At 39.2% G+C, this 13905-nt stretch overlaps 1 protein-coding gene and 1 pseudogene across 1 annotated transcript; both read left to right on the plus strand.

Moving 5' to 3' along the window:
• Positions 1-5104: 5104 nt before the first annotated feature.
• On the plus strand, positions 5105-8798 carry LOC112766486 (tubulin gamma-1 chain-like; annotated as a pseudogene).
• Positions 8799-10657: 1859 nt separating this feature from the next.
• Positions 10658-11311, plus strand: LOC112765518 (arabinogalactan protein 41). Its single transcript, XM_025811411.3, has 2 exons — positions 10658-10920; positions 11063-11311. Exons 1-2 carry the CDS (start codon positions 10782-10784, stop codon positions 11161-11163), a joined length of 240 nt encoding a protein of 79 aa, XP_025667196.1. The 5' UTR covers positions 10658-10781; the 3' UTR covers positions 11164-11311.
• The last annotated feature ends 2594 nt before the right edge of the window (positions 11312-13905 follow it).

Genomic DNA, 13905 nt, shown 5'->3' on the forward strand with positions numbered 1-13905 from the left:
TTGTGAAAACACTTTTGGATCTACCATGGTTTGGATAAGAATTACAGGTTTAAACATTAACTATTATCAAGAGAAAGCCATGAAAATGATTGCGTCAGCTGTTGGTAAACCGATCCGCATCGATTTAGCCACCAAGTCTGCAGAGAGAGGAAAGTATGCAAGAGCATGTGTGCAAATTAACTTGGGACTTCCAGTCATAAAAAAGATTCAAGTTGATGGTCATATGTATGACATAGAATATGAGCACTTGAATTTAATTTGTGAAAAATGTAGCTGCTTTGGGCATGTAACAAGAGAATGTGCGAAAGAGAACAACAATGACATTGGGAAGGAAACCATGGTGAAGGAGAAAAATTTGCCGTCACTGTTTTCGGTGGATAATAATGAGAAAATGGCAGAAGGTAGTCAAATCCCAGTAAAAAATCAAAATTCAACTTTTGAATTTGGAATTAATGCCAAATCAATTCCAATTATGGAGAAGCATGGAGCAGCGGGTCTTGTGCATGATAATTTACAAGAATCACGCATGGATAGGGATACTCAAGCAAAAGAGGATGAATGGGTTACAGTTAGTAGAAAAGGCAAGGAAAAAGTGGGTAAAGGCCCCAATGTAGTGCCAAAAAAAGCCAATGTAGCAATATGCTCCAATTTGGGGAGTAAGAAATTTTCTTTTGGGTCTAATAAAATGCATGCTGGATCCTCATCAAATGCAAAGGTGAAGTCTTTATCAAATGCAAAGGTGGAGCCTAAGGAAAAGAAAGATCCTCCATCCACGCTTAGCTCTTTGGGAACAACTCAGGTGGCTTTCAAGGATCAGAGTACTCCTTTTTTTAAAGCAGGGCACAAAAGGCAGCGTCCTATTTCGCTTCAAAACTCACCTATTGAAGCATTGTCAACGGATTCTCGAGTACAAAAAGAGCTTGATAAAGCTAGTGTAACAACAAACTTGGAGAACCAACCTCAACAGAAGAATGATGGTTCTGCGACGCAAGTCCACCAGAAGACAATTGGAGACAGGGGTCCATCAACGTGAGGTAGAATGATTATAAATTCCAATTATTTAATTTATTTTTATGGATTGTGACCATTTAAATATTATTAGTTGGAATGTAAGGGGAGCGTCAAATAAGATGTCTCGGGTGCACTGTAAGGAGTTAGTACGAAAATTTCAACCAACTTTTTTTATTTTGGTGGAAACTCATATTGGGTTTGAAACTATGAAAGAATTTTGGGGGAGATTAGGCTATTATCCTGTAGGGATTGTAGATGCTGTTGGACATAAGGGAGGAATTTGGTTCCTCTCTGCTAATTTAAAATTTTCTTGTAAAATTCTTTGGGTTATGAATCAATGTGTAACTTTGGAAATTGATGGTGGTGGGCGAAGATGGATTTGCAGTGCGGTTTATGGCAGCCCTCAAGCCACTAATAGAGTAGAATTATGGAGTCATCTGCTTGATATTGGTTTGTGCATTCAGGACCCATGGGTGGTGGTTGGGGATTTTAATGATATTTTGAGTGTTCATGAGGTGAAGGGGGGTAATTACTATTCGACTCGCAGTAGTGTCTTTGCAAGTACTCTAGATTCTTGTGGTCTTTTTGATCTGACAACCTCTGGAAGACGGTTTACTTGGTTCCGTAAAATTCAAGGAAACAGAGAAATTGCAAAGAGATTAGATAGAGCTTGCTGTACTGCAGAATGGCGTCTTCTTTTTCCAGAAGCTTTTGTTGAAGTTCTTAGCCGTTCCCACTCTGATCATTGTCCCCTACTTATCCGATGTCAAGGAGTTCCTATCAAGAAAGGAAACCGGCCTTTTAGATTCCAAGCGGCATGGGCAACGCATCCTGATTACAAGGCCATTGTTCAGAAATCTTGGAATAGTACAGACTTTGGCATCCATAGGAAGTTGTTGGGGGTTCAAGAAGCTTCGTTGGAATTCAACTCTACGGTCTTCGGCAATATTTTTATTAAAAAGAGGGAATTGGAGGCTTATTTGAATTGTATTCAACGAAAAATGGAGGCTGACGATGATCCGATTTTGAAGCACAAAGAAGAAGAATTGAGAGCTGAGTATAATCTAGTTTTGGCCCAGGAAGAATTGCTTTGGTACCAGAAGTCAAGAGATCAATGGGTTCGGTATGGTGATAGAAATACTAGCTTTTTCCATATGCAAACCATCATTAGAAGAAAATCTAACAAGGTTCATGGGTTGCTGGTCAGTGATGGGTCCTGGTCTGATGATCTGGAAGTTTTGCAAAGAGAGGTCGTTCATTTTTTCAAAAATATTTTTTGCTCTACTGAGCCTGTTGAGGTTAATTGCATGGGAGAAATTCCTATGCCATCTCTTAGCCAGGATGCTTGTGATAATTTGTCTAAACCAGTAACAATGTTGGAGGTTAAAGAAGCTCTGGATAATATGAGCTCGTTCAAAGCTCCTGGGCCGGATGGTTTTCAAGTTTTTTTCTTCAAGGAATATTGGGATGTGGTGGGTCATGAGGTGTGGCGTACTGTTCAGAAAGCATTCTTAGGGGAGACTTTAAGCCATTCTTTGTTAGAAACTTTGATTGTTCTTATCCCTAAATGCGACCCTCCAACTAGATTGAAGGATTTTCGGCCAATAAGCCTTTGTAATGTAATTTATAAGCTAGTGACTAAAGTGCTGGTTAATAGATTACGACCTTTTTTGGATGAGATTGTTAGCCCAACTCAGGGAGGGTTTATACATGGTAGAGGAGCGCCTGATAATATTATTGTGGCCCAAGAAGTTCTTCACTTTCTTAAGCGGACAAAGTCTAGAAAAGGAGCTATGGCTTTTAAGATTGATTTAGAAAAGGCTTATGATAGAGTTGATTGGAATTTTCTTGAGCACACTCTTGAATCTTTTGGCTTTCCTTCTCTAATTATTCGGCTTGTAATGAATTGTGTTCAGGCTTCAAATCTTTCCATCCTTTGGAATGGGAATAGATTGGACAGCTTCCAACCTCGCAGAGGGCTCAGGCAAGGAGATCCAATTTCTCCTTATTTATTTGTTTTGTGCATGGAAAGATTGGCGTGCTTCATTGCCAAACAAGTTGACGAGGGTATTTGGGATGGTGTGGCTGTTTCTAGAGGAGGACCTAGAGTTTCTCACTTGATGTTTGCAGATGACCTCCTCCTTTTTTGTAAAGCAAAGAAAAATCAAGTTCGGAATGTTGTGCACACCTTGGAGTTGTTCTGCAAAGCTTCAGGTATGAAGGTTAACATTGAAAAATCTAAAGCTATTTGTTCTAGAAATATCTCTAATAGAAGGAAGGAAATGTTGTCTGGTGTTTCTCATATTCCTTTTACTAGTGACCTAGGCAAATACTTGGGGGTGAACCTTAATCATCCTCGAGCTGCTAGGTCTATTTTTGCGGACTCTTTAGAGAAGATCAAGAATAGGCTGGCTAGTTGGAAAGGTCGGCTCCTTAACAGAGCAGGCAGGCTTTGCTTAATTAAATCTGTTGCTTCTTCTCTTCCTATTTATCAGATGCAAGTGACTCTTTTTCCTACTTCAATTTGTCAAAAGATTGATTCTGTGCTTAGACAATTCTTGTGGAAGGGAAAGGTGGGGGAGCGATGCTTAAATTATGTCAAGTGGAGCAAAGTTGTCACTCCAAGAAAATATGGAGGCTTGGGAATTAGAGATACCCAGTGTGTAAATTTTGCTTTATTAGGAAAGCTTGTTTGGCAATTACTGCATAATAATGATAAGCTTTGGGCAGGATGTCTCAATCCTTTTGGTATCATGCTTGGCGACCATGTGGAACGCTAGCTCCTTTGGTTCCTTTTGTGCACATCTCTGATTCTCACTTGAAGCTAGAAGATGTCTGGTACCATGGACATTGGCGGTGGGATATTCTTTGCACAATGATTCCGGAAGAAGTTAAACTTGATTTGATGCTCTTTGATCCTATCAAGCAGGCAGGAGATAAAACAGGTTGGTTTTGGACAAACTCAAATACTCTCACCTACTCGACTAAAAGCGGGTATGAATGGCTATTGAAGAAGAAATTTGGCTGGAACGATAATGAAAATTGGCTTTGGCTTTGGCGCTTGAGAATACCGGAGAAGATAAAGTGTCTGCTCTGGCTTTGTCTCAACAACGGAGTTCCCACAGCTAGTTACCGGTTTCAAAGAGGTCTTGCTACTTCTGATTTTTGTCAGCGATGTTATCTTGCTCTAGAGGATATTAACCACTGCTTTAGGACTTGCCAAAAAGCTCGTCAGATTTGGATTAGCTTAAATTTGGGAATGACCGCTGAGGACTCTAGTTTGGATTTTGTGTCTTGGATTCGTTCTAACCTCAACAAAAATGAGTTTCTCTTTGCAGCGGCCTTTTGGTGGATTTGGAGGGATAGGAACAATGACATCTTCCATCAAGATGATCCATGGAGTAAGGAGAAAATTGTTCACTTAGTTCAACATGCTGCTCGCGATTTCTCTAAGGTTGTTACTAACCAAAAACATATTATTCCTTCCTCTTTGCAATATAACTGGGAACCACCTCCAATGAATGTCTGTAAAGTGAACTGCGATGCAAGCGTTTTTGAAAATGGGCAATTAGCGGGCTTTGGATGTATTATTAGAGACAGCATGGGAATTTGGATGAAAGGTTGTTCTGCCAGTATACCTCTTTCTAGTGTTCTCTCTTGTGAGCTTCATGCTATTTGGAGAGGGCTTGTTATGGCTTGGGATTGCGAGTATAAAGAGGTCATATGTGAAACTGATAATCTTGATGCATTTTTTCTTGTTTCGCGAGGCACAACCAGCATGATTACGAATGACTCTGATCTGCTTGGCAAAATCAAAGAGATGCTTCAGCGCAATTGGACAGCTACTTTAGTGCTCATCCAGCGTACAGCAAACAGAGCGGCTGATTTAATGGCTAAGACTGCTGCTTTAAACAAGCAGGTGTACCTAGAGTGGTTACAACCCCCTAATAATTTAGACATTATTATTAGAGAGGAGTACTACTCTTTCTCTTAGGTGTTTTTTCTTTGTGTTATGTTCAGTCACAAACAAAAAACAAAAAATTGAAAATGCAAACAAAAGAGAGCCTAATTTTTTCTCTCTTTTCTTCTCGATATTCTTTTTTGAAAAAGGGTGTCACCCGCTCCGTTAAGCCACCAGAGCGATCTAAATTCTAAACCCTAGCGTTGGTTGCGTTTCTGGAGAGAAAGAAAGAAAGAAAGAAAGGAAGGAAGAAAAGGAAGAAATGCCTCGGGAGATCATAACGCTTTAGAATGCTGCAACCAGATCGGCATGGAGTTCTGGAAGCAGCTCTGCCTCAAGCATGGCATCAGCAAAGATCGCATCCTCGAAGACTTCGCCACTCAGGTCTCACATCATACCAATTCCCCTTTTCACTTCCCTCTTACAAAACCTTACTATCAAATTATCATTTTTTTTCTTACCAATTCGAACTGCTGGTTGTTTGTTTCAATATCAATAGTACACGGCTTCCAGTTCACACTGGAATCTCATCTCAGTGACTAATAATTGCTTTATGTGTTGAAATGTTACTTAGTTTGGGTTAGGTTATGTTACTACTTACTTGTGTAATGTGGAGTGTGTGATTGTGATTGGTGCAGTGTGGTTCTACGTTGACTTGTTTTGGTGAAATTGCTGCAGGGTGGTGACAGGAAAGATGTGTTCTTCTATCAGGCTGATGATCAGCATTACATACCACGAGCTCTGCTCATCGACTTGGAGCCTCGAGTTATTAATGGCATTCAAAATAGTGACTACCCTAATCTCTACAACCATGAGAACATCTGTCTTGGACCACGGGGGCGGTGCAGGAAACAATTGGGCTAGTGGATACCATCAGGTTTGCCACTACTAGTCATAACATTGTCCCACAATCATGAGTTGCACGCATATCATCCTAGAACTGAGGATTATTGCTTCCTGCGATTGGTTTTCGTCTCGTTGTTTATGAGTAGTTTATAGCAAGTATTACTTTTGTGGGGTGAAAGAATGCTTAGCTATTGCTGTTGCATTTGATCAGGGAACGAATGTTGAAGAGGACATAATGGACATGATTGACAGAGAAGCAGATGGCAGCGACAGTCTCGAGGGTTTTGTTCTGTGTCATTCAATTGCTGGAGGAACAGGCTCAGGTTTCTTTCCATCTCTTTATCTTAAAAAATCCCATAGGATCCATCTTTTATTCCTTTTCGTTATTGAGCATTTGTGTAGTTGGTTCATCTGAAAAGCTAAAGATTTGTGAAATGTTTGACTTAATTTTGCTCTTGATGCATAGTTTACATTCAAACAAAAGTTAAATTAATCTCACCCTTAAGAAAAGAAATTGAACAAGTCTGCACCTTTTAGCTTATTGTGAAAAAATTGCCTGTAAAACATAATGTTTGGGTTCCCTGATGATCCCTGACTTCATACCAGAAGACTGGATATTTTTCAAGTACTTCTCAGTGGTGTACCTTTTATTTTATTATCATTTCTTAAAATATCCTTGCTTTTGTACTAGGTGCTTGTCTTACTTGGATGCAGGTATGGGCTCATACTTGTTGGAGACCCTGAATGATCGCTACAGCAAAAAATTGGTTCAGACATACAGTGTGTTTCCTAACCAAATGGAGACAAGTGATGTGGTGGTGCAACCATACAATTCACTGTTAACACTCAAGTGACTGAAGCTTAATGCAGATTGTGTTGTAGTTCTTGACAATACTGCATTGAATAGGATTGCTGTGGAACGGCTTCATTTGTCGAACCCAATACCCAACATTTGCTCAAACTAATTCCTTAGTTTCTACTGTGATGTCTGCCAGCACAACCACTCTTCGGTATCCGGGATACATGAATAATGATTTGGTTGGTCTTCTTGCGTCGTTGATTCCCACGCCAAGATGCCATTTTCTAATGACAGGATATACCCCTTTGACAGTGAAGCGTCAGGTGAGACCATTGTATCTGTTTTTCTTATATATAAGTTATCTTTGAAGAATGAAAGATTAGTCTAGATAATGTCTTCCAACTTTTTCTGTTGTTTATTTGTTGGACTTGAAGAATCTTACAGAGAATCATTGAATTAATCTCACTATCTTACACACTCTATCTCTCTTTCCTCCCATTTTACCCTCCTTTTGTAATTTAATTAGAATATAGATAAGTTGCTGCCTAATTGTGATTTCCTATTACACTTCTATGAAACATTTAAAAGTTTGATGATATCTACTTGCAGGCTAATGTAATTCGTAAAACCACTGTACTCGATGTTATGAGAAGACTTTTACAGGTATAATTACTGCATGAACAAAGCGTCAAACAAAATTCCTATGTGTTCTACCTATTAAAACGTTAATTCAATTGACAGGCAAAGAATATTATGGTGTCTTCATATGCTCGGACAAAAGATGCCAGAGCAAAATATATATCAATTCTGAATATCATTCAAGGAGAAGTTGACCCAACTCAGGTATGACAAGCAGCATTAATAGCATTTCCTGGATATTGTACGGTTTGCAAAGTGAAAATGTTATTAAAACAACAGAAAAACAATAAGAATTGCTAGTCATCTGGCTGTTTGGCCTTGTGATAAAATTTTGCTTTCCAATATCAGATTTTCTTAAAAAAGTACTGAGTGATTTTGTGAAAGTCAGTTTTGTCTAAACATCCTTATCCTTGAGAATTTAAAATATGAGCTTATTTGAAACTTAAATTGACATTTGTTTCTGATTTTTTTTTTCTGATAAATGAAATTTGTAGGTGCAGCCTGCTTTGATTGACTTGTTCATAGCTAAAAATATGGTTCTAATATGCAAGTATTTTAACAGTTTATCTCTCTGGATTTAGGTTCATGAAAGTTTACAGAGGATTCGTGAAAGAAAGCTAGTGAACTTTATTGAGTGGGGTCCTTCTGGCAGTGCAAATTGAAGTTTTAGGCTTTTAGCAGCTGCATCAATTTGTTTCCTTTATATTACACGGTATCTCATCTTGTTTCCTGGGCATCTGATAGGTTGCTCTATCTAGAAAGTCACCAAATATTCAGACTGCACACAGGGTATGACCTCTTTAATTTCAAGTTCTTAAACCCCTCCTCTCTCTCCCTCTCTCTCTCTCTCTCTCTCTCTCTCTTGTTGGTGTTGTGTGTGTATCATGTTTCTGCAAAATTCTGCTTTCAATTTATGTGATTGTATTGGAGAAAAACCAACATATCTTTTGAAAATGCTTATTAGTCTGAAGTTAGATAACAGGAAATCAGTTAGAAAATAACATAATATCATCCATTTTATAGGTCAGTGGTCTTATGTTGGCAAACCATACTAGCATTCGACATCTTTTCAGTAGGTGTTTGAGCCAGTATGAGAAGTTGAGAAAGAAACAAGCCTTTCTAGATAACTACCGGAAGTTCCCAATGCTTGCTGTAAGTGCCAATTTCATGTGTACAATCTGATCAGTCTTTTGAACTCCACTCCCGCGTCTGTTAAATATGTTTTTTGTTTGTACCACCTTGTAGATTCTTGTTATTCAAATCTAATATCAGTGAAAAATATACAGGATAATGACCTCTCAGAATTTGATGAATCAAGAGATGAAGTTGAGGCTTTGGTTGATGAATATAAGGCCTGTGAGTCCCCATATTATGTCAAATGGGGAATGGAGGTAGATACTCTACTAGCCAACTTCCAATTTTAAGTTAATGTAGCATATTACAGATGGTTTTATTTATTTTTTTCTTATATAGGACATGAACAATATGCTTACAGCAGAAGGCAGTGCTACATGACCCTTAGATCCAATATTAGTAGTGTGAAGACTCCACGCAACCCAAGGCAAGTTAATTTTTTAGGATTTGACTTGTCGTAAAATCATTCAACAATTTACACTTAGGCAGAAGAATACAATGTCAATGATAATTTATAAACACATGCGTGCCCTCGCATACACTTCCTTGTGGTGCAAAATGAGAGGCCAACAAATGTCTAAGATACTTCTCACAATCCTGAACCAAATTATTGCAGGCACTACTATAAGGGAGGGAACTGAAGAATTTATGTAAGCTGGGAGAGGTTTCTGATGAGCATTTTCAACTGTTTTGGGGCTTCTATGGTTTGCAGTGTGATAATTTTGGTTTGTACGGTTTGTTGATAATCATTTGGACATCCAACCAAGCGAGGATAAGTACAGATTCTCATTGTATTAATTCGTTTTAGGAATGTATTATATGATTGATTGATCACTGATGCTTAGGAAATTAGGAATATCCTAGGTATCTGTAAGCTATGAATATTGAAATATTTAAATTGATGTGGTGCATAGATTTACTTGATTCAGATTTGCATGTTATACGGTCCTCTTGAACTGGTCGAGTTCCTCGATTATGAACACCGTGATTGGTGGTGTTTGTCTCTTAAATAATAAAGAGAAAATAACAAATAGGTTTCTGAATTTTTTATTCGTAGGCATTTAAGTTTCTGAAGATTTAAAAATATATTTTAAGTTTTTTATTTTTTTAAAATCTGGTTTAAGTTTTTATTTCTTTAAAATCTGGATATATCTAAAAATTTAAAAATATATTTAAGTTTCTAATTTTTTTTTAAATTTAGACACATTGATTCTTCTGTTCACTTAGGCCTAATGAAAAAATCAAACGTGGCCTAATGAAAAAATCAAACTCTTGTACTGGCCGATACAGATGCACAAGTGGTTTGGGATGATCAAAAATTTAAATGTATTTTCAAATTTTCGAAATTTAAATATTCGTAAATCAAAAAGTTAGTGATCAATTTGTTCTTTTCTCATAATTAAATTTCGAAAGGGACTTCAATTCCAATTTTCAAGTAAAAAAGGAAAAAGAAATCCATTCTATTATTGTGAACCAATATATATACAAAAATGTAGTTCTCAAAATGTACTGCAAGAATATTGAATGCTTGGATTGGGTGGTGTGATTCATTCCCGAAAAGTCATATCGTGATTTATGGGCACATGGCATGTTTCTCCTTGCATGTTCACTGTTCAGTTCACCGTTACCCATGTCATTAGTTATGGTGTTTTTTCACGTTCAAACATAAACATAATTTGCAATAAATATACCAGGTTGGAGAATATAAAAGAGTCTTTCCTTTTGCTTACATGCTGAAGAACACGTAAGAACAGAGATCTCTCGGGATACCACTTGCAATTTGCAAATGAATATCATTTGCTGCTCTGGTTGGAAAAAGTTTCAATCCGACATTAATTGCCGACCCTTATCCATCCTAAGATTAATAAACCGAAGTAGTTGACCACCAGTGTAAGAGAAGAGAAAAATGGGTCAAAACTGCCAAAACGCTAGAAATAGGAAGAAACAGGGAATCCAAAGCAATTTAGGCTATATACTTTTGTTTTATTTTCTTAAACAGACACATAAAGACTACATCAAAATCAGTCAATTTAGGAAATATAAATCAAGAGTAAACAAAAAATCAGCGAATATTCAATATTCTAATATAAATTTGATTGATAGGGAAAACAGAAGAGGTAACTACCACATGGCCCTTGTTAGCGGCAATTCAAAAGAACGTGCCGTAGTTGTAAGTGGTCCCCATATTAGAAGGAAGAAAGACACTCAAGTATTTACCAAATCAGTTCACTCACTACTCACTAGTCACTACAATTGAGTTTCTATATAAATCTGATATCATATCAGTGTATGCTAATCACATAGTCGCAAATTGATACTTGGTTTCCACATTGTCTCAGCCTCTCTTGACAGTATTGGTTGTGAAAGCACCCAAGAAGAGAAGAAAAGAAAATGACATTTCTCATAGCTCTTGCTTCTTCTTCGTCAGGTGTTTTGGCCTTATATACTCTTCTTCTTGCCATCTTTCAACCAGCTATTATTGAAGCCCAATCCCTTTCTCCTGTACCTGCACCTGCTCCCACCAGCGATGGTAACTATCCCTTTTCTTATCTCCTTTTTCATTTGATTTCTAAACTTAGTCATATCATAGAATGTAATGTTGCCTTCAAAGGCATTGCATTTGGAATTGTGTTAGAAAAATGTTATTAATTAATGTGTTTGATATTAAACAGGTACTTCAATAGACCAAGGAATTGCCTACGTGCTTATGCTTGTGGCATTGGTTCTCACATACCTCATCCACCCTCTTAATATCTCTTTCTACAATTTGTGAATTATCCGTTTCCCTACCTATTGTAATTTTACCCTCATAGCAAGTGAACATAGTAGGGATGGATGGTTTTTAATTTCCCATGCTCTTCATTGTTTATGCTGAATTGTTGATGCGGGGGTTGTTATCAATGTGTTTGATGCGATGCTAATTTAATTCTTTTTTAGTTGCTAATACGAGTTAATAGTCAAAATCGTCCTATTTTTGTTCTCGAAAGATAAAATTAATCGAATTCGTCCTCAAAAAATAACGTCCTTCCGTCATCTCCTTCATTGAGATGGCAAACATTCACTGACTGCCCAATAAAAGAGATGACGTAAGGACGAACATGACCAGATTGGTTATCTTTTGAGGACGAATTCGATTAATTTTATCTTTTGGAAACAAAAATAGATATTAAGGTATTTTTCAAAAACCATTTTAACTATTAACTCTCTGCTAATACCGTTTGTTCATACCCTGGCCCAATAAATAGGGCCCAGGATCCAAGCAAAGAAGCCCAACCCAAAGGGTTGGCCCTCCCCCAGTACCAGCTAATCCCCAGAAGTCGGTACTGAACACGACCTGCTCCAAAGAAGTCGGATACGAGGATTAGCTGGTAGATAACACTCATTCGAATGAGTAACTGCCCCTGGAAACTCTCTAACCACTTCATAGGGCCATATCTTAACCTCCCTAAGATATGGGAACGGTTATCCGCCTAAAAAGGTGGCACTACTTCAGCGGTGGTTATTGGTTCACCACTATAAATACACTGACACCATTCAGGTATCTCTAAGTTCCAATACTCTCTAACCTGCTCACACTCTTGCTAACTTAGGCATCGGAGTGTCTTTGCAGGTACCACCCCCCATTCTTTCTCACGTACAAGTCGGACGGAGGAACACCGAGTACCAGGTCCACTCGAAAGCCACCTCCTTCATACGTTTGGGCCAACCAACGCCATCCAACCCATTAATCTCCGGTTACCTATCGTAACATTGGCGCCGTTGCCGGGGACCCGAGAGATCAACCAGTGATGGCGGATAGATCCCCTGAAGAGGGTCATGTGGAGACAGATTCTGAACAAGAGAATCTGAATACTGGAAACAATGAGGCAGACCAGACCCTTCACCAGGAAGCCAATGATCAACACAGGGAAGGCACCTCCGGAATCAAAAACCCGAAGGTGAATTCCTCGGAGGGGCGCGAATCAGAAAAAGAAGGACCATCCCACGCAATTGAGCTTATGGGATTAATCCACAGTCGCCTCGAGCAGCTAGAACAGGAACGGGAACGACAAAAGGAAACCGAAAAGAACCTAAAAGAGGAGATGGAGCGACGAAAAGAGTTAGAAAGAAAACTCTTAAAGTTAGAATCCTCCCTCAAAGGTCAGAACTCCCACGACGGTAGAGAAGATTCTCCCTTAGGAGAGAAAGATCCCTTTAGCGAGGACATAATGAGGGCAAAAGTTTCGAGAAACTTTAGAAGCCCCGATATGGACCTCTACGACGGAACCACCGATCCAAAGCATCATCTGAGCAACTTTAAAAGTCGGATGTATCTGGCTGACGCTTCTGACGCTACGCGATGCAAAGCCTTTCCGACAACCTTGTCAAAAGCAGCGATGAAGTGGTTCGACAGCCTCCCTCTGAGGTCAATTACCAGTTTTGAAGACCTCTCAAGAAAGTTCTTGATGAGGTTCTCCATCCAGAAAGACAAAGTAAAACATGCACCAAGTCTCCTGGGAATAAAACAGGAGGTCGGGGAGTCCTTACGGGCCTATATGGAAAGGTTCAACAAAGCATGTTTGGAGATTCAAGACCTGCCTACCGAAGCAGTCATCATGGGGCTAGTCAATGGTCTTAGAGAAGGTCCCTTCTCACAGTCCATATCAAAAAGACACCCCGCCTCTTTAAGTGATGTACAGGAAAGAGCTGAAAAGTACATCAATATGGAAGAGAACGCTAGGCTAAGAGACCCGAGTTTGCGACCCGGTCACCCTCCCTCAACGAAAGAAAGGGAGAGGGAAGCTAAGAAGAAGGAAGAACTCGGCCTCGATAGGCCAAGAAAATATCACTCTTATACTCCCCTAAAAGTTCCTGTAGTGGACGTATACAGAGAAATTTGCAATACCGAAAGGCTGCCTCCTCCCAGGCCCATTAAAAATAAAAAAGGGGGGAGCCGCGGTGATTATTGTGAGTACCATAAAATATATGGGCACTCCACAAACGACTGTTACGACCTTAAAAATGTGATAGAAAAACTGGCCAGAGAAGGTCGACTTGACAGATATCTCATAGAAAGGTCGGACAATCATGGAAAAAGAAAGCGAGATGATATGGATAGAAGAGACCCATCACCACAAACTCCGGAGAGTTTACCAGGTCGAAGAGGGGTCTTCCGACCTTCCAACCATTTCATTCACAAAGGAAGATGGGCGAGGAGTAATCCCTGGGCACGATGACCCAGTGGTAATTACCATGATCTTGGCAAATGCCCATCTACACAGAACACTAGTAGACCAAGGAAGCTCAGCGGACATCCTCTTTAAGCCCGCTTTCGACAAACTAGGTTTAGATGAGAAAGAGTTAAGAGCCTACCCCGACACCTTGTACGGATTAGGTGACACGCCAATAAAGCCACTAGGATTTTTGCCCCTCCACACCACCTTTGGAAAGGGGGAGAAATCAAAGACTCTGAGTATAGACTTCATAGTCATCGACGTGGGGTCGGCCTATAATGCTTTAATCGGCAGAGCTACCC

Source organism: Arachis hypogaea, chromosome 17 (assembly GCF_003086295.3).
Source record: "Arachis hypogaea cultivar Tifrunner chromosome 17, arahy.Tifrunner.gnm2.J5K5, whole genome shotgun sequence".
In the NCBI taxonomy this organism is placed as follows: domain Eukaryota; kingdom Viridiplantae; phylum Streptophyta; class Magnoliopsida; order Fabales; family Fabaceae; genus Arachis; species Arachis hypogaea.

What these genes read in the sequence shown, in the direction of transcription:
- LOC112765518 (XM_025811411.3), top strand. Translation starts at nt 10,782, where the DNA reads ATGACATTTCTCATAGCTCTTGCTTCTTCTTCGTCAGGTGTTTTGGCC. An exon ending in ACCTGCTCCCACCAGCGATG is followed by an intron (nt 10,921 to 11,062) that starts GTAACTATCCCT and finishes GATATTAAACAG; the next exon opens with GTACTTCAATAGACCAAGGA.